This window comes from Pogona vitticeps, chromosome 4 (genome assembly GCF_051106095.1).
Source record: "Pogona vitticeps strain Pit_001003342236 chromosome 4, PviZW2.1, whole genome shotgun sequence".
Classification (NCBI taxonomy): Eukaryota; Metazoa; Chordata; class Lepidosauria; order Squamata; family Agamidae; genus Pogona; species Pogona vitticeps.
The window spans coordinates 191267979-191289582 of NC_135786.1; the positions used below are offsets into that span (position 1 = coordinate 191267979).

The following is a 21604-nucleotide window of genomic DNA, read 5'->3' on the forward strand; positions in this document are numbered from 1 at the left end:
GGCTCTCGTCTTTTCTTCATTTACCTCTCAATTTTCCTCATTTACCTCTCCAGCAATCATCAGGCAAAAGTAAATAAATAGGGATTTTAAGTGCTCTCTAGCCTCCTCAGTACAGTAGTTGAGTTAAAAAGAGCATTGACCTACAATTTGACAGGTTGATTAAAGTTACCTTTGATTGTTGCCTATTTCCTGAGCTGACAGTAGATCCTTTAAAAAGAGGTCTCAGTCAGGAGTAAGATCAGCTTTTGCCATATTCATCCCTGAAACAGTCACAGCTGCAAGAGAGGTAGCAAATCTCAGCTTTTGGATCCCCAGAAAACTTCCAAACAACATTGTTTTGCTTATCCCCATAAGACCACCCATCCAAGAGATTCCAAGGTCAGGAGTCCGCAGCTCAGGGCCCACACATGGCCAAAACCAACATCAACTTCTCATCTTAGCAGTCCAATGAAACCTCCAGCTTACCATAATTGTTGTATTCATACTAAGATTTGAACAACCAACCATTGGTTTGTGCAGATGCTGGAAAGGAGGTGTTTTCTGGAATTTCATCAGCTTTTCAGATAAAGGTCTTTTTTTCACCCTACCTACCATTCCAGCAACCAATAATCAGAGGATCTCACTAGGTATATAGGGATGTGGTGGCACTGTGGGCTAAACCGCAGAAGCCTCTGTACTGCAGGGTCAGAAGACCAAGCAGTCGTAAGAGCGAATCCACGCGACAAAGTGAGCTCCCGTCGCTTGTCCCAGCTCCCGCCAACCTAGCGGTTTGAAAGCATGCAAATGCAAGTAGATAAATAGGGACCACCTTGGTGGGAAGGTAACAGTGTTCTATGTCTAAGTCGCACTGGCCATGTGACCATGGAAGATTGTCTTCGGACAAACGCTGGCTCTATGGCTTGGAAACGGGGATGAGCACCACCCCCTAGAGTCGAACACGACTGGACAAAAATTGCCAAGGGGAACATTTACCTTTATCTTTACCACTAGGTATACAATACCTTCTTTAAGCAATTAGAATGATATGAGTTTGTCACCAAAGCTGAGAGGCATATTTACACATTTTCCAGTGTTCTAAAGAAAGATGAAGACATCCTTCTTATATGTGAGTTCAGATGGAGTTGCTGCCAGATTGTCTGGATAATTGTGTCCTAGCCATTAAAAAAATCTGACATTGACAGATATTTAAAACTATTCCATTTGTTCAGAAGAAGTTCCAAATATGAGCCTTTCTGTTTGGGCATTGTGCTCCAGGGGATCTTATGAATAACCTGGTAGCCAAAGACTGATTGGAGAAAAACACTACTTGAGCCCATGCCCATTTCTGCATCCATTCCCTTGGACTCGGTGCCATCAGGCTGGCAATTTTGAATGACACTTCTCTTTTCATTGATTCCTTATATGAGCCGATCCAGTAGTAGTATATATTTTGGCTCTAGCAAACAGGACAGGTTTACTCAAGGTCACTTCTGCAGGAGGAGGTTTTCAAGAACTCTTTCTCCAGTTGTACTTTCACCCACCCTGTTCAGAACCACAATACCAGGTTATAACCTTAACATCATTTTTTAAGATGCAGTAGGGTCTCAATTTTCAGGGTTTTCTCATCAGAAATAGACTAGACATTTCTTTTTTTAAAATCATAACATGTCCAGACCCAGTCTTTTATTTTAACCTTTCACAAGCCTCAAACTTGATTTTTTTTTTCAATGATCTTGTCCTGAAAGAGAATGGCATCATCTAGAGCAGGGATGGTCAAAGCTTAGCACACAGGCTACATGAGTCCCAACAAAAGCACAGATGTGCCCCCTGCTCTCCTGGAGCCCCAAACCTCCAAAAGTTTTAATTTTTCTGTAACCTCCATATTGCCCCATTTGGCGAGAGTGATTCCCATTTTCTTATAGAAAAGGTACTGTTTTTTTTTCTTTTTTCTGTGCACGTACATATTAAAACAGCTGTATTTTAAAGATCTCTTGATATGCATCTTGAAGTGGAGGACATACATCCAATCTTTTCTGGCAATAAGAATTTGTTCATTTCTACTTGGTTCCCTTAGGTGGCTCCTATTTCTCTTTAGGCAATCTGGCTTCTCTCCATTAAGCTGCTTCATTCTTCCTGAGGTTCCCTCTCTTCTGTAGAGAGCATATTTTGTCATGCCACATTGTTCTGAAATGTGTGGAGCAAGAAATGACTTGAAGACTGTCTTTCTTATCAGAGAGGAGAGAATTTTCTCATTGCTACCTAGCCTTCTATGCTTAAAAACAGACACCGGCTGATAAGCACAGAATTTCCATTTAATCCACACTTATTCTATACAGATGTTGTACTAATTTAACAAACTTGGAAAGGTGACAAACCTTGTATAAATGTTGTAAAACTATATTCTATAACTAAAATTGTTTTTTACAACACTGGATAAGTGACATTAGGAACAAAATCAGTGTCATGAATATGTGCATTCCGGTATGTTATTTGAGTTGAATAGAAATGCTGTTAGCCAGGAGAATGAGACAAACATTTCTTACATTTTCATTTACTTTGCTCAGTTTTCATATGCCATAATACCATTTTGTGAGCTGTGTCCATTGACGGTTCAGTCATTGTGAATTTGTACCCAGATTTAGGAAAGGAGATCCTTGTGTGGAAACAGATGTGATTTTTATATGCATCCAGATGCTGTTTATCTAAATGGGTGATTACCTGTGTCCCCCTCTTCCCTTTTGGGCTGTAATTCCCAGAATCTCTTACCGTTGGTCATGCTAGCTGAGGCTGCTGGAGCTTGAAGTCTATCAACACCTACATAGCTACATTTTCAAATCACTGAACTTGATGTCATGTTTTGATGTGGATAGAAAGCTATATATCCTTTGTTGGAACCACTAGTTGTGGTCCATTCATTGAAAATTAGCTAGACTAGAACCTATAAAGCAACAGTTCGGTAGCAGCTGAGGAAAATAGTACTTAGCACTTGATAAAATGCAATAAGACCTTTCTCTGTCCATTCTTTTGTGCAGAATGGTTTGTAACATTTGCTCTAAGTATTTGTTGGAGAGGAAGATTATCAGTGGAAAGGCACAAATGTTCGCATTCTTTTCATGTAAAAGGTGAAGCCATGTAACATTTATTAAGTGGAGTGTAAGAATTACTTTGGATGTAGCATACGTTTAAGGGTTCTAAAACAAAGTCAACAGCTTCCTACAGTACCTACATAAAATTACCCAAGTAGCTCATGAAGGTAAGCCATCTTTTTAGCCACAAGGCCTTCATGCAACAATGTCTTATTATTGTACAGTGGCACTCTCTGGATGTCAATGAACTATGACACTCATCACCTGCCACCATTGACCAGAATGATTGGGCCTAGTAAAAATTAAGAGTCCAACAACATCTGAAAGGCAACAGGTTTCCCTCTTCTACTGTGAATTTAGAGATGTAATTTTCCAGGTTTCACCATGCTGAGACTCCTTATCAAGATTTCCCTCCGCATTACTAAGATTTTATAGCTTCCTGGGGAAAAAAACCCCAAAAAGTCTCTTTCTGTCTCTCTTCCTCCCTCCCTCCCTTTTTTTTTTGTCTGTTGTTCTGTACAGCAAGCTGTGAAACTCTGCACAGCTTAATGCTCATTTGGGGGATCCTCTGCAGGAAAAGTCACATTCTACACAGGAACTGTAACAATCTGTGCAGACTGATGTTTCTTCTGCCCCCTCCAGTTAAATCTTTTGCAGGAGAAACACTATTCTATGAAGGAATGTTGATAATCTTGTGTAGCTTGCATTCCACACCCCCCCCAAAAAAGGACAAGGAAACTTGTGACAGATCTCATAAGATTTCTCAAAACAAGCAAACAAAAACTCCAAAATCTCATTATAAAGGAGAAAGAGTGATTTTTTTTTCTTGGTTTCTGTGCAAGAGTGAGAGGCTGCCAGATTCACACAACTTTATAGATCTGCTTTGACTGATAACCACTCTAACATCTCTGCCATCCATCAGTCATTAATGTCCCTGTTCCAGATGCCTGTTGTAATCCAAACTAGTTTAGACTTCCAAAACAAGTAGCAGTATACCCAAAATCAATTTTCTCAGATTTTCTCAAACAGAGCAATGAAAAATATCTTGCTGGGGAAGAAACCCACTATTTCCTAAGTCCTGCAGCCTGTCTACAGCCATGGTGGGATAGAGAGAGGGTGGCTTCCTCCTTTTCTTTCTTTCTTTTTTTACCTTGCTTTGGTTTTGTATTTCACTCCTCATGACATCAGCAGAGGAAAAACAACTGTGCAGGGGCATGCTCTGTGATTGTATTGGTGGAACATGGGGGTGTTGGTTCCTTTGAGCCTTCTTCCCAGCATGATTATTGATTATGTTACTTCTGTGCTTGCAGAATTTTTGTCTTGGAACCCTGGTGTCATTTTACCAATAAGGCCCTTCTCTGTCAGGGCAATGATGCATACATTCCATCCAACAGTTTCTCAGCCGGCCTTTGGTAGAGGGTGTAAAACTTATTCTTCACAGAAGGAAATTGCCTGTCTGTCCTAATGCTGCTGTCCTACCTGTCTTGTGATTCTCATGTTAAAATTACATATCTGGTTAGAAGTACAGTTCTGTAAAATACCATACACTGTCTTGCATGCTACCATATTGTTTTTATTTAGAAGGGTCTCCCCTTTTCCCCTTTCTTTTTTATATCCATTACTTCAGATTTGTCGTAATTCAGTGTTCACATAACATAGTGCACAGCTCGACTTGGGACCACTGCTTATATGATTAGTTATACAAATACAGCTTTTTAAACTTATGATTCTCTGTCATAGCGTACGTAATTTCTCAGTATCCTGAAACTGAGCATAACATTCTATCAAAGTTTTTAACATTTATATTTAAAGATAAATATTAAAATAATTTTTAATCACTATAATTGTATTCTTTATGATTTTATATATGTTATATTGATGTGTTTTTATATATGTAAGCCGCCCCGAGTAGACATTGTCTAGAGGGGTGGGGTAAAAATCAAATGAATGAATGAATGAATGAATGAATGAATGAATGAATGAATGAATGAATGAATCACAGAAGCTACGGGGAAAATCAGAGTACAAAAAGATATAGAGTAGACCATGTATTTCCTTGTACCACCGGCTCATCTGGGAAGTCGTATGGATATTATTAAAATGGCATCCCACTGTACCTAGAAATTGAAGTTCACATTGTCTCCTTTCAGGTCTTTTTCTTATTTTCGGTTAACATGCATAGTGTTCACTTGGGTTCAGATTCATTACTGCAGTGAGCTTTGTTCCCTACTTTGAGGAAGTAGTGGCCTACTGGAGTAATTAAAATATATACTGCTCTTTTAAAAATTCAAGATGGAAAAAACATGTAGGTGGGTCAGCTTTTGAAAAGATACATGCATGCACACAAACAGGTACCAGTTTACCAGGTTACCTTATGTGACTTGGGAAAGATTATTGCCTTAGATTGAAGAGGATAGACCAGTCATACAAAGCACCATCACTATGGAAAGGCAGTCAGAAGGATGAGCTGCTGCAGAAACAGAGCTGGAAGGTTTAAACAGATCCACATATTCCTTTGCTCCCAAGAATTGTCCCCGGCCACCACCACCGTTAAAATGGTGTTGGAACATTGGCATAAAGGAAAACAGAGGACCAAGCATCCTGGATTTATTTTTCTTATCAAAAGGTGCTTATAACTTTTTTTTTTTGAAAACAGGATGTAATGGATAGTAATAAAATGAAAAACCCATTGGTGCATCTTCTCAAACTTGAGCACAAACCTAGAAGCTACAGAAACCTGAACTATTAGTCATATTTTGTAAAGAATATTTAGTGATGATACAGCAGAGAAGTGACCATAAAGAAAAGCATTGAGACTTTATCCCTACCTATCTGGAAGCTTGTGCTATTCTCTACTACACGAGTGGCAAGGAGGTATGCATCTGAAACAAAGGACTCAGTTAAACAAGCCAAGCTGCTTTGCAGATGGCTCAAGAACATTTCTCCTGTTTGAATGATGTAACTCCCATGTCCTCTGTACATTACTTAACAGCATTCCTTTTCTTCCCAACGTCTTCTGTTCCCTGTCAGGGGAGCCTTTTTGCTTTCCCCGTATCATGAACTGATGGTCTTTCCTGCCAGATGCTGTTTAGGATTCCTGCTCTGAACTCTCATCACTGAGTCTGCTTATATCTGCTGTTTGTTAGATTCACTCACTCTCTTCTTCCCCAGTTTCAACTGAGACAGGGTGAGATGAGGAGCATTGGATTGGGATGTGCCAGTGCCACCTTGAACATCAGTCCTGAGGCTAAGACACTTGGTTTTGGAAGTGTTAGAAGAGCCTGAGAAGATAGTGTCTTCTAGGATGTCTCAAACAGCACAGCAGAATCTTAAACAGTTTCTTTTAGATAAGAGAAAGGCCTGAATAAAAGGCACAACTTATAAAGTCCAGTCTTCCATTTTTAAGTAAAGCTGTGCTTCTCTACTGTGCCATAGCACCTGTTTCCTTTAATGTAATTGCGGGGTAGTACCATTTGGTGTTGTGAATAGAGTGAGGCCTAGGTTCAAATCCCGACGCAGCCATGGAAGCTCACTGGGGATGTGGAACTGGTAAAGCCACCCCTTAGATACCATGCTTAGCTTGAAAGCCCTATTAGGGTTGTTTTAACTTGGTCCTAACTTGACAGCATATAACAAATAGTCTCAAAAAGCACTTAGCCACACATGATTGCAAATCAATATGAGCGTTTAACATATTTTTGTCCTTAACATTTTTCAAGAAGCTGTCGCTCTTCCATTAAAAACAAAAAATTCAGCAGCAACATCTTAAGTGCTTTTATGTTCTACAAATATCAAAGTTCAGTTTTTTGTATGATATTTTTATAAATAATTCTGTTACCCTGGGATAATCTATAATTATTTAAGACATTGGCTGCAATCCAAAATGTGTCAAAGGAACTTTCTTTATTTTGGTATTTCAGTTTCCTCCTCTGCCTGTCTCACATAATATACTGTTCTTTGCCTGAGCAGATGGATTGCATGTTTCTGCTTTTTTGGATTGTAGCCATTGTCTTCAAAAATGGTTCTCTTATCCAATCTTCTTTTTGTTCTTCAGAAGGTGTAATTTGTGATTAGCTGCTGGGTTTTGTTTTGTTTTGGTGGTGGTTGTTGGTGGGTTTGTTTGTTTGTTTTCTTAAATCCCAGTTACTTACTTTCTAGTCTCCCAGTTGGGGTGGGTACTAGTATAGGTGTCCCAGTCTGGAAGTCTTGGTGTTGCTTTTAGATAGGCTCTCTGGATATAGATGGAAGTTCAACTTGGAGTACACTGCATTTTTTTGTGCATTTAGACCATCCTCATTCACTTGGGCTTTTTAGTGTCATAGTTCAGACTGAGCACATACTTAGTATTCAGAAGGTCCTATGTTTATTTACCAGCACCTTGAAGGAAAGTTTTAGGTTGCAAGAGGGAAAGCATAAGACACACCCGTCATGGTGGGCAGTATTGGACTAAATGAATCAATGGTTAATTCCATATAAAACAGTTTCATATACTGTATTTGCATACATTCATTTGCTCTTGACAGTTTTTAGTTGAACAGGTTTTTTCCACATTCATTTGTGCCTGAACAGCAGCAATGAGTAAGTGTTGCAGACATCAAGTGACCATTTCAGCAGATGTGGTGCACGTTCATATACGTTACGTTGGAATGGAGAATGTTTGAACTGTCCCTCAACACTGATGGATTCAGCATTTTTATCCTTTTCTTATCCAGTATTTGAATCAAAACCAGCAGTTTTAAATCGGCTGGTGTTGATTTCAAATATTCATCACTGCCAGTTTCAATATTAAAATATTCACTCCTTTCTGAATTTTTTCATGGTAGCTTGATTTTGTGTTTTATACATTATAATGTATATATTTAGTGGTTATATCTGCATGGCCACAGGGAACTGTGTTTATGTTGTATTTGGCCCAGTATGTGTCTGATTACATTGTGCTGGATCTAGAGAAAGTTAGTCAGTTTTCAGTCCCATTGACTTAGTAAGGGATTTGCCATGAGTGCCTTGAAAGACTTTTGGGCTGAAGCCTTGTTGCTGTAACTTAACACCGCGTAAGGTTGATGATGTCAGCATCAGCAATGATTTTTCAGATATTAATTATTTCTGCCTTATTCCCATATAACCCTTTTTATCCATTGGAACCACTGAAAGATGCAGAATGGAAAAGTTTTAATTACTGAAAATAATCACTATCAGAAAAGTCACCCTGTTGACAATGATTTTCAGTAAAGATTTTCTCCTGTCCCACAGGCCTCAATGGCTTTCAGACAATGAAAGTGATTCAAGACATTTGGGAGAAGAAATCAGAAATGCATTATTTCTGAAAACTCTTTACAGCTGATAATGTCATTAGCCTTAGAGAGCATAAGTTGCAGCAGTAGGATTTCAGTCATCTTTGCTAAATTTGCTCTCCTAATCCACCTTATCTTCATTTTTCTACCCTTTTAAAAATAATGCTTTTTGTTCCTCCAACCATATTGGAGAGTTCCCACCTCATTCCTATTGTCAGAGTATTCAGATGGCTATTCAAAACAGCAAAATGCATGCCTTTTGTAACTTTTGTCTGTATTTTTCCAGTACAGTATGATGTAAGCCTAAAACATATCAAAACAATTTTATAATGGAGATTAAAAAGCAATGATTAATAATAGAGATGGTAGTGTTTGTATTTCCTAATGTAAGGTTATAGTATATAGCCAATCATATAAGACATACATTTGATATTATCTCAGTCTAGTAAATTAATATGGTTGTACATGGAATAAGAAGAATCACATTCAAACCCTGATAATATTCTTATTTCTGTAACATAATAAGAGTATAGTGAAAAATACGAAAATCCATTTCTTTAAAATATACTTTTAATTTGGAGCAGGTGCAGAAGAATATTTATCACAAAAATGTCTTTTTTACATGCAGTGGTAGAGTTGGAGAAATTCCCTGAGAATTTGAAATGATATATAGAAAATATATTGAGAAAGAAACAAGTTATTAGGATAAAAGATTGATTAGAAAAATCAGAGAATGAAGAACAAATAAAAGAATTATTAGGAATTGAATATCTTGGTTTAATCTTATTCATTTAGCACAATGGACAAAGATTGGGTAAGAGGAAATGGTAAATGTAGGGAACTTACCAAATTTGAAGAAACTGACATCCACCTAGATGGCATCCATTCAAGGGTTATTAAGGAACTGAGGAATGAAGTTGCTGATCTCTTAACCAAAATATACAATTTACCCCTTAAAATGGCCACGGTGCCAAAGGACGGGAGGGGATAGCACATGTCATGCAAATCTTTAAAAAGGGAAGAAAGAGTGGCCTGGGAAACTACAGGCCAGTTAGCCTAACATCTGTTCCAGGGAAGATGGTGGAAAGCCTCATCCAAGAAAAAATCTTAAAACACATAGAAGAATATTAAAAAGCACTTAGAAAAATTTGGGGAAGTAACAGGATTAATTATTAATTGGCAAAAAACCACAAATAATGATGTTTAATCATAATAAACAGGAACAAGAAATGTTTATAAGTAAATATAGTTTTAAAATGTGTAATCATATTAGATATTTAGGTATAAATGTAGTTTAAATGATTCAAAAATTAAAGAAGAAACATTTTAATAAATTAAAAAGTGATATTAAAGATAAATTGCAAGAGTATTCTAAATTGAAACTATCATGGTTTGGGAGAATCACTACGATTACAATGAAAATATTACCAAAAATTGCCTTTTTATTTAGGATGCTCCCAATACAATTAGAAGAAGATTTTAAGTATTGGCAGGGATTAGTTAATGGATTGTAATCAAGGTAAAAAAAAATCTAGAATAAACAAAAGATATTGGTATAAGGCTCCCCAAAAATGAGGTTTAGAGATTCCTAATGTAAAAAATTATTATACAGTGGTGCCTCGCTTAACGACTACCTCGTTAAACGGCAAAACCACTTTACTATTGCAATCGCAAAACGATGTTCCTATAGGGAAAATTCGCTTAACGATGATTGGTTCCCTGCTTCGGGAACCGATTTTTCGCTAAATGTTTTAAAACAGCTGATCGGTGGCTCTAAAATGGCCACCTGCTGTGCTTTAGGACGGATTCCTCGCATTACAGGCACCGGAAAAAGGCCGCCCTATGGAGGATCTTCGCTGGACGCTGAGGTATTTCGCCCATTGGAACGCATTGAACCGGTTTTCAATGCATTTCAATGGGCTTTTTCATTTCACTTGACAAGGATTTCACTTAACAGCGATTTGAACGAAACGAATTATCCTTGTCAACCGAGGCACCACTGTATAGCAAATCAATTAAGATTTATTGGAGAGATAATATACAATAAAGAGAAACTAATTTGGTGGGATACAGAATCCTCAGAAATAAATGGGAATGTTGAAAAATATTTGTTTAATGTAGTAAAAAGAAATACTATAAATCAAATTAAAAAACCCTTTTAAGAAATATGTTAACTATATGGAATAGATATAGAGAGGAGCTATGTCCCTCAACTTCACCATTAAAATTAGTGACTGAAATAGAAAATTTTCCTATAAACCTAAAGAGTTTTGTAGATTTGTTTAAGGATAAAAATGTTGCAAGACTGAGGATTGAATGAATAAAATAAGATTGAAGGATCAGATTATGGTCAAACTTCAAACTAATAAACTATCATGGTATAATTATATTCAGTTAGACAGTTGGACAAATGAATGTTTGAAAATTAATGGTAAATGTAGAGAATGCACTAAGTACTGTACAAACAATTTCTATCATCACATGAAGATATGCAGAAAGATGCTTTGATGAAGGGAGTAGTAAATAGAATATATAATATAATAACGGAAAAGAGGAAAAAGTGATAGGAACAGAAGATCTGAAATTAATTTGGGAAAATGATTTAAAGACAGAAATTAAAATAGAGGATTGGATAAAAATGTGGATGATGAGAGTTTTAAGGTTAATGTCAGTAAGAATAAAGGGAAAAAATTAAATCTGTTTAAGGTGGTATATGACTCCTGTGAAATTGAATATGATAAATTCAGATTACTCTAAAGCTTGTTGGAAATGTGATGAAGAAATTGGCACGTATTATCATATGTGATGGGATTGTAAATTGGTTAAGAAATTTTGGAAACTGATTTTTAAGGAAATATGTGATATATTTTGTTGAAGTATTGAATTTAACTCTAAAATTGCTTCGTTGTCAACTTTTGATAATATAGATCTAGATTATTATTTGAAGGAATTGATTTCTAACTTTATGGTAAGTGCTAGAATATTAATAGCTAGGTTTTGGAAAGATAAAAATGATATTAAATTAGAAGATTGGTATGGTGAAGTATGGGACACTGAAAATAAAACAGCCAACATTATAATGTCATTGTACAGAACACTGGTAAGGCACACCTAGAGTATAGCTATATAAAAATTAATGTAATGTTAAAGTAAAGAAGGGGTTGATAAGTAAGGATATTTTTGTAGACATTTGGGGATAATTTATTGATTTTGCATTTATAAAGGGGAAGAGATGTGTACCTTTGCCAGAATTGATGCAAAATTTGGAAGGAGAATTGGACTCCGTAAAGGGAGGAAAAAATAATGATATCACCAAGTGGTCCTTTTTGGAGGAGGGGAACATGATTTATGTAGTTTTTTTTGTTGTTGTTGTTATATGTTATTACTTAGATGTTTTAGATTTGTATGATTTTTGTTTTTAAAAGATACATTTAAACATGGCATGGGCCTAAATGCATCGCTCTGGAAACCAGTGCAACAGAGCTTTCTTGCTCTTCTGGCCGTCTTCCACTGCACCCACAGAGATGCCCAAAAACAGACATTGGAAGGTTTCCCAGCTCTCTGGAGCACATTTCTTTGGTTATGGAATGGGGGTTGCAGAGAGAAGAGGAGGTCAAAATTCTCTCCCGTTTTGCTTTGTTCTTCTTTTGGGTTTAAAGTCGTTTACATTGTTTTGAAGTGTGCTTTGGCATTGAGCAGTTTTTAATGTGACAATCTCATCCAGTAAAAAGCTTTTTCATGCAAGCTTTTGCATTGAGATGTTACTATATGCAAATTTGTGTAGTACTTTTCTGCACTCTCTTTGGATCCCATACTTGCATGAAATCCTATTGCTTAGCATTTTAAGTCTCACTAGAGTAGGCCCACTGAATCAGTGGGGATTAGGTGAACGAAGTCCTCTGTAAATTCCACTGATTAAATTGGGTCTCCTCTAGTTGCATCTAACTATGCTAAGTGACAGGATTTCAGGTACTCTGTCTGTTGTGTTTGTTTTTCTGGACATGCCAGAATATTTTTCTTCTAAATTGCTAGCATTTATTACTTGTTTGAATCCAGAGTGAAATGATAGGCCGGCAAAGAAAGGGTTGTAAAATAAACAATTTGATTTGATTTACATAATTACTAGCAAAATCATGATAGTGCTACTTCAGATCTTTTCTGGCCTTGCAAGCATCTTGCACATGATAAAGATGTACTGAACTAAACATCAGACTTCATAATGGTCACACTGGTGTAACATGGGGAATTCAGCATCACACACATCTGACAAATTGGCTCCCAGGAGATCTGACCAAACTGTGAAGCCACATAGCAATAATTGCTCTGCATTATTTTATAGACTGTTCCCTGATACCTTAATAAAATGTATGGTTTTACATTTGTGTATATTTCTGCAAACTGAATAATTGCTAGTGGCCAGTATTTCCATCATTTATTTTCTTTCCTCACATCTTTCCCACAAGAAAATATATACAATCCTCTTTGTTTCATATTTACCTAAACATGCAACATATGTTTAAAGCTTTCTATGAACACTGGAAATTTTTTGCTGAATGATGTATAGTCAATTTACTGAGGGAAGCCTTTGGAGTCTTGACATTAAAGCCTTACTTTTGTAAAAAAAATAGTATAATTAAACCATGTAGAATTTATTACTTCCTATGTTAATAGTAATCACTGCCTGTATTAACAAACTCTTATTTGAGAAGTATTTCTTACACATATCAATTATACGGAAAGCTTGAATAGTAGATTTACATGAGAGCAACAGCAGCATTGGACTGAGCTAAGGGAAGTGGGATTGATAATGGATTTGGACGGCTGAGTGCTTCCTTAATATATAGCCATTGTAAAAAAATCTGAATGTCTGTAAAATAATGTCATATCCTTTCTGAAAAGCATGGAGATTTGAGAAGAAAGTATATTTAACTGTACTACATTCTGTTCATATGCTGCACCGTGGGCTTTAGCAACACAGTAGTTAAGTTAGTCATCAATAGAAAATTAACTACCTGGGTCTTATTCTATCTATTACTGTTTGCCATTTTCATGGCTTATGAAAATAGCCACAAGGCTATGACAAACTCCTCCTCCCTTAGATAAAATTAAAAGCAATTGCTTTAATGTTTCTGGTGTGGATTTTTATTAAATGAATGCTTATGTTTTGGAATTAATTCCCCCATTGTGCTTCATCAGGAAAAAAAACACTCTGGAATCCCAAGTCCACCAGATTTGTTTTTTAAAACTCTTTCAGAAACATTTGTTGTTCTGGCTCATTAACGCATTGTCTCTGTTGGACAGCATTTCTTGAAAACCATAAAAATTAATAGTGTATTTAAAAAGTGCTTTATTGCATGTTTCTCCAAATTCCAATCTAGTTTTAGTGGTTAATTGTGCCATCTCTATGGCCATGGACTAGTGAAGTAAATGCCTACATTTACAGTAGAAATTAAGTTTTTCTTCTCTTAAACTTGTATATGTGCACCCTATAAGATATTTGGAAAAGATTCTAATTAAGTTACCATAGGGCCCTGAGTAGAAATTTTGTAAAGCAATTTTTAATTGCATTTGATTTGGCATATCCTTTTGTTAACTTTTTTCCCTCTTAGTGTTTATTCTGAGAGACCATTTTAATCTGTTATAGGAAACACATTTTGAAAATAGGATTGTTGTTGCTGTTTAGTCGTTAAGTCGTGTCTGACTCTTCATGACCCCAGGCCCTCCTGTCTTCCACTGCCTCCCAGAGTTTGGTCAAATTCATGTTGGTAGCTTCAATGACATTGGCCAACCATCTCATCCTCTGCCATCCCCTTCTCCTCTTGCCTTCACACTTTCCCAACATCAGGGTCTTTTCCAGGGAGATTTCTCTTCTCATGAGATGGCCAAAGTATTGGAGCCTCAGCTTCAGGATCTGTCCTTCCAGTGAGCACTGAAAGGACAGTGCTATTATTGGAGCTTCAGCTTCAGGATCTATCCTTCCTATTTTCACTGGAAGTGAAAATAGGATTAGGCACCTGTAAATGGGCATATTTTAGATTTTCCTACTAAAGAGCATTCTATTAGAGTTCATTGTTCTCCTCTAATGGAGGCCTACTTCCCTACTGCAGACCTCATACTACTAATAAATTTAGATATAATTACACAATTAGGGGATAGGACTACCGCTGCCTCTCTTCACCCATCTTGATGGTATTATGACCATTGTTCCTATGAAGTTTAGCAGTGCATCCTGAAAAGTCTTTCTTAACTTCTTGAGCATTTCTTAGATTATATGGTAATAAGATCCAAATAAGCAAAAATGTTAGTCTGCCTCAGCATTGTCTATCTCTGGCGGGAGAGGCAAAACATCGCAGCACTTTAAAGACTAACAGGTTTATTTCAGTGTGACCTTTTATGGATTAAAATCCACTCAGTGTATCTGGAGAAGTGGCTATTGATCCATGAAAGCCCACAGTGAAGTACATATATTCAGCTGCAATATGTTCACAGGTTTTTGTTTGTTTTTCCTTGCCCGCATATCATACAGAGAGCTGCTTTTCTTTTTTTTTTCTTGTTCCGGGAGTAACTGCTCTAAACCCCATAACTTATTATATCAAAAAACATTGCTTCTTTTCAATGCCCTAAATTTGTAGTCACCCATTACGCTTCAGCTGTCATTTTCTGTGCATCTCAAGATCAGCACTGGACTGTTGATCAACAGAGAGCACAGAAAATAGGGTGTTCCTAATATATTTTTTTGTCTCTACAGCCCTGGAATTTCTATAATAAAGCAATTTGATAGATTATTTTTCTTCTTCTGTTATTTCTTATTTAATATTCCTAAACATCTAATGAAGGTGAGAGGTACTGTTGCTCCTGGAGTTGGTAGCCAGATACCTAAAGTAGTAATACTGCATTTTCTTTAAGAATATGTAATAGTTATCGTTCAATGGCTGTTAACATTTCTAGTGTTCCTAAAATTAATTCTTTTGTCTGTGGTTCTCAGTTCTTTTCAGAAATTTTTGTTTGAAATTTTGCGAGTACAGAGGTGGTTCTACATTGTGAACTAAATTAGACAGCAATCATAAACATCCTTATCTGGGAGAAAAAGCCCTATTGAGTGTAATAGGATTTTTGTTCCTGGGCAAACATGCATAGAATTTGACTATTAAAATAACAACTTCATGATCATCATTAATGTAGGTACACTGATGCTGGATTAGGCCACTTGCATTTAATATGATGACTATAATGAAAATGCTATTTAAATACCAAGAGATTATTCCCTTTGTTATTCCCATTTTCTATCCTTCCCTGTTTCACATAATTGGAGCTCTATTCTTATGTACTCTTAGTTGAAGCAATCTCTGACAGTGTCTTCTGCTACCACCGGCTTATTTTCTAGATGGGAAGTGATGGAGTTTTGCGCCTCAGTAGTTCCGCTCTAAATAATGAATTCTTTGCATATGCAGCACAAGGGTGGAAACAACGATTGGCAGAAGGTAATTTTCTACTTGTTATTAGATTTAACCAAATAGTGATTTTTCTTTCCTGAAGAGATGCTGTCTTGTGTCATGACCAAGAATACACACACTTAAAATAATTTTGTAAGAGAAAACGTAAAGCAGTAAGGCTTAAAAAAGTTTGATGCATTGATTCATTTTCAAATTGGTTTGAGTACATTTGTTTATTTATTCCTAATTGTGGAAGGTCATTTGAACAACCTTCCTTAAAATGTGAACAAGCATTTTCATCAGTGTCAACTCTAGAAATCTAAATGCATGTGACTAAATCCTACCAATTCCTTTAGAAATAGCAAAGATAACACCACAAAGAAAACCTTGTTGTTGGTTTCTCTCAGATTTGTTTTGAATTGAAATACCTTTTTCACAAGTGAAGATATGGCAGAAAGAACTGCAGATTATACCTATGATTATAACTCAATATAATCCAGACCACAAGGAGAGGTGTAGAAGTACTGCACCTGCTGCATCTCCCCGTTTTGCCTGAAAAGCTGTTACTAAAAACTGGGGGACCTTCTCGAATGGCATTCAATACACTAAAAGGAACTACAGCTCGATGGTGAAGTTTGAGAAGATATGGCACGTGTCTCAAAATGGACAGATACATGCCCTGGGATCTTTGGAACAGAGTCAGTCTGGAAACCTTGCAGCAATTTTGCAAAATGCCTCATATCCTAACTGCATCCTTAGACAGTATTTAAGGAAGCCTATATTTAATTTTCCACTGCTTGTATCTTTTAGGAGAATTTACTCCTGAAATGCAGTTGCGCATCAGACAAGAGATTGAAAAAGAAAAGAAGACTGAACCCTGGAAAGAGAAGTTCTTTGAAAGATTTTATGGAGAAAAGTAAGTATGGAAGGAAAAACCTTGGGGTGGATGGAAAGAAAAGAGAAGGATTGGTTTCAGATTTACATAAAAATTGCCTTTCACATAGGCCGGTTTTACATGGTTGTAAGATAGACCAGGTAAATTTTTACTGTAGTGGCAGTTCTAAGTCTCTGCCCATACACTATAAAATCCACTAATTCAGAAAAGCTTTGTTTCTCTCTGCTTTCAAGCCCCACTTTTATCTTTACCTTTTACCTGTCTAACCTTTGTCCCACGTGTCTTATCTATGTTATAAGACTATGAGCAGAGGCAATGTCTTCTCTGTATCCCTAGGTAATGTTGTTGGTAATAAATCTGGAAGAGACAAAGTAATTCTGGATAGGTACACTACTAGCAGCAGCTCTGGTATTGCAGAAACCAGATAAAACGATGTCATCACTTCCCTTAAGTGCAGGCCTGTTCCATCACATTTTCAGTTAGAATGTGGGTCTATGACTGCATTATAAAGATTTGCTTTTAAGTTATACTTTAAATCCCAATAAGATCTTCTTGGACCCTTGCTAAAGCAGCCAGACTTCTCAGTGGTGTGAAAAAATAGCAACACATCTCACCCACTCTGGCCGCATTGCATTGGCTGCCCATCCGATTCCGCACCGACTTCAAAGTGTTGACGCTTACGTATAAAGCCCTAAATGGCTTAGGGCCTCGATACTTGGTGGAATGCCTACTTCTACCAAGATCTACTTGTGTCACTCGCACGAGTCAGGGGGTGAGGCTGAGGAGCCTAACACCGAGGGAGGCCCGGAAAGAAAAGACAAGAAATCAGGCCTTCTCGGCGGTGGCTCCTCGCCTCTGGAATAATCTACCACCTGATATCTGCACGGCTCCCTCGCTGGGTATTTTTTAAAAACACTGATGTTTCGGCAGGCCTTCCCTTCAACCAATCCCTGACTTTCCCTTTCTTACCTTTTCTATTGTCTGTCCCATTTGTCTAAAGTTTTCCCCTTATTTAAAACTGTTTTATTTACATTGTCATATTATTGTTGTAAGCCGCCTAGAGTGGTCTTAATTGACTAGATAGGCGGGGTATTAAATAAATAAATAAATAAATAAATAAATAAATAAATAAATAAATAAATAAATAAATAAATAAATAAATAAATAAATAAATAAATAAATAAATAAATAAATAAATAAATAAATAAATAAAGCATTTAGCCAAATATGTCCTAGTTTATTTTTAACTTCTAAACTATTCAGAGGTATTTTCTAATCCCCAGTAAATGGCCAGACTAGTTGGATTTAAGGCAATCCAAAATAAATTGTACTATTGAACAAAATTAATACAGTATGAATTTAGGGGTTTTGTACTGGTTTCCCAGAAAGTGTGAACCACTTATGTTCAGTAGATCCATTTGTCACTTTAGGTTTTACAACTTTGTTTACTAAATATTTCTAAAGATTCTATATTACAACTGTGTGTTTTTTTAAAAAAATCTGGGAATCTTGAATACAAAACTGACTTTTGGATTATTGAGGCAATATTTATTGAAACTGAACGTATGAGCATTTCTGTTTTGGTGAGATATGCCATACAGTTATAATTAAAAACAAATGAATTCATTAGCATTGTAGAGCCTATAAAAACAATATTTTCATTCATCCAAATTAGCATGCGTTTTTTCATAGGATAATATCTCATTTATGGTTTGGAAATTTATGGAAGTCTGTTAGTCATGAAAATGTGCTGCTTCTAGGTTTCCAGAGTGGCTGGATGGGCCATACTTTGCCTGCACTATCTACTGATTTGACAGAGGGTTTTGTGATACACCACATAATGAAATAAATGCTTTTTAGAAATACATTTCTGATATTTCAAAAATGGTTACTTGAAATATGTTGGCTATGCTATTTAACTACATAATTTCTTATTAGGCTAGGGATGTCAATAGAAGAATCTATGAAGCTTACATCTGTCCAGAACAATAATGAAGATGAAGATAGTTCAGTTTGTGGGTCTTCAGATCTGCCTGGTCCGTCGAGAGACTCAACCTTTGACAATCACGAAGAGAAAAACAGCCAGCTATCACTATTACCAGAGAGAGATTTCAGTCAGTCACTTTGCAGTACAGAACATATCCCATCCAAGGATCTAATAGCAGAAGCTGAAGACATTTTGATACCTGAAGAATCTGTCATTCAAGAAGAAATTGCTGAAGAGGTTGAGACAAGTATCTGTGAATGTCATGTGGAGAACCATAAAACAGAACCAGTTAATTCTGAACAGCCAGTCAGCCCTGTTGGTATAACTGAAGAAACAGAAACAGTACCACTTATAGGGAACTCTGAATCTTACATTGTGATGAATGATGTAGTAAGTACAATGCCTCATATTGAAATTAAGTTGGAGGAGAGATTGGAGTATCCTCAGGAAGAAATACCAGCCATGACTGATCAGCTAGAAAGCAGTTCATCACCTTCGCAATCTGCTTCATCTACAAATTCTCTCAGTAATATGGAAGACAAAGATCTTGACTCCACAAAAGAGCTAAGTCCTGATGGAAAATACTCCCCTGTCCTCAATGGTTCCTTATTCACTGGTGGAAGTGTCGCTGTACATATGGAGCTGCAAAGTGACCCTGATGAGCAGTCATCTGAAAATGCTTGCACTTCTGAAACTTCCTTTTCCTCTGAAAGCCCGGAGGAACCATCTGTCAGTATTGCATCTCCTGGAGGTGACACACAATCTACTTCAGAGGAGCCATTCACTCCAGTGTCTCTGGAAACAGCGTGTTCATCTGATATGTCTTGCACTGAAAACACTGAAGCAGATAGTCAACAAAAACTTACTGATGATAATCTGAACACATCTTTAATGTCTGAAGCATCTCCAATGCCTCCGTCACCTGTAACTTCAGAAGCATCTCTTATGTCAAATTTGCCCCTAACTTCAGAGGCATCACCAGTTTCTAATTTACCTTTACCATCTGAAACCTCACCAATGTCTGACTTGCCCTTGACATCTGAAACCTCCTCAGTGTCTTCTGTTCTTTTAGCTTCTGAAACATCTCATTCAAACAGTTTACTGTTAGCTTCAGAAGCATCTCCACTTTCTAATTCCCCAATGAGTGAACCATTTATTCAGGAGAGAAAATCACCATGTTTGTCTGAAGAATCCTTGTCATCACTGAAAGAAGACACTTCTGCCATTTCCAGTGCTTCTCAAGAAGAGAATCTTGCATCACAACAGAAGCAACTGCAGAGTGCACCTGAAGCTATGAAATCTGCAATACTTGAAAATTCAGCTGTGGAAGAATCCCAGTCTAGAAACCTTGCTATTCAACCAGGTAGATCACATACAGAAACAGAAAAAGCTTTTATTTCTTCTGTTGTAGATCATCCTTCATCAGAAATAATAAAAATTAGAAACCATGGTCCCCAACAAAGGGTTGAAAAGAAAGGTGCAATCTCTCAGCTGGAAGTATCTGTTCTAACAGAAGTGGCAGGATGCAAAAATACTGAATCTCTTCCATGTAGATCACATGATAAGCTATATGCTTCATCATCAACAGAAAAGTTCCCAGAAGTGGGCAGAAATAAGTCTCACAAACCTCAAGGCTCTGCACAGAGTCGCTTTGAAGGGTCTTATTCTTCAAAGGCAACTGAAGTCACAAAATCACCTGAAATAAGAAGTGAAAGTAGAGACCTGGAGATTCCAAAGAGGAAGACAGCTGAACACTACGGGTTTGGAATCTGCAAAGAAAAGCGAGCCAGAATTGAAGATGATCAGTCTCACCGTAATACATCAATGAGTTCGTCTGAAAGAGAGCCTCCACCTAGAGAAGAACCCAGAGTCCCACCTCTTAAGGTAAATAGATGAAACGGGGATCAGCAATGAAACAAAATTGCAGTTGCAATTTTCTTTAGAGTGTACTGGATTTTTAGCTTATTCAGAAGAGAAACTCAACCAAAGCCCCTTTTTAAATTAGTTTTTATATAAAGCAGTAGTTACCAAAATGTAAACAACATCTGAGAGCTATTAATAGTCTCTAAAGATGTTGATTTCATGTAAAGCTGCCAATAAGACTAATTTATTTATTTAGTCAGTCTCATTTGTAGGGCGCCTTTCTCCCAGTGCAAATGCCCAAGGAGGCTTTCGCGTGAGGACACTTGAGGAGCCGATATACTCCCATCTCAGCTGACCTATCAACAATATAAAGTAGGATAGCTCAGTGGCTTCTGTATCTGGCTGTGAAGCCAGAGGTTGGGTGTTTGGTTCCCCACTGTGTGTCCTTGACAGGGGCTAGACACAACGATCTGTAGGGTCCCTTTCAGCTCTGCAGTTCTAAGATGATGACGATGATTATAATAATGATTACTATGTCTTATACAGCCAATTATTGTTTTTTCCTCAGAAAATAACTATTAAAGCCAGCAGGCTGAGCTTTGTTAGTTCACCATGCATCATCATCCTTTCATTATAATAATAATAAACCTAGAACTGCAGAGCTGAAAGGGACCCTATGGATCATCAAGTCCAGCCCTTATCAAAGAGGCACAAACTCCCAACCTCTGACTCTGCAGTCAGATACAGTACCTGAACCACTGACCTATCCAGAAGTTCTTTTAACAAATGGCTTTAATTGTTTTGGAACTTTTAACTGTGCAACTCAGAATGCAACAGATGATATCTACAGAGATTTAATTTGTGGTAGTTTGCTTCCAAAAGTTACACTGCCACTGCATAAAAGGATTTTTAAATTGTTTTAAACATTAAAAAAAGAAGTCTTAGCTTAGACTAAGTGGTCATGAACAAAATATATAATATATGTGGTTTAAGAGTACCACATGTGTTGTTGTGTCTGTTCCAGACATTGACATTGCAGTTTTCTATTCAGTATTATTTTAGTTGCACAG

At 37.0% G+C, this 21604-nt stretch overlaps 1 protein-coding gene across 6 annotated transcripts in view; it reads left to right on the plus strand.

The window, feature by feature from the left end:
* The window catches only part of ASXL3 (ASXL transcriptional regulator 3), a 136155-nt gene that overhangs the window by 105596 nt on the left and 8955 nt on the right, over positions 1–21604 (plus strand). For all 6 annotated transcript variants that reach the window (XM_072998892.2, XM_078393695.1, XM_078393697.1 and 3 more), the window contains 3 exons: positions 15741–15837; positions 16600–16705; positions 18623–20555. In XM_072998892.2, the coding sequence (XP_072854993.2) occupies positions 15741–15837; positions 16600–16705; positions 18623–20555 (2136 nt within the window). The remainder of the gene's footprint in view (positions 1–15740; positions 15838–16599; positions 16706–18622; positions 20556–21604) is intronic.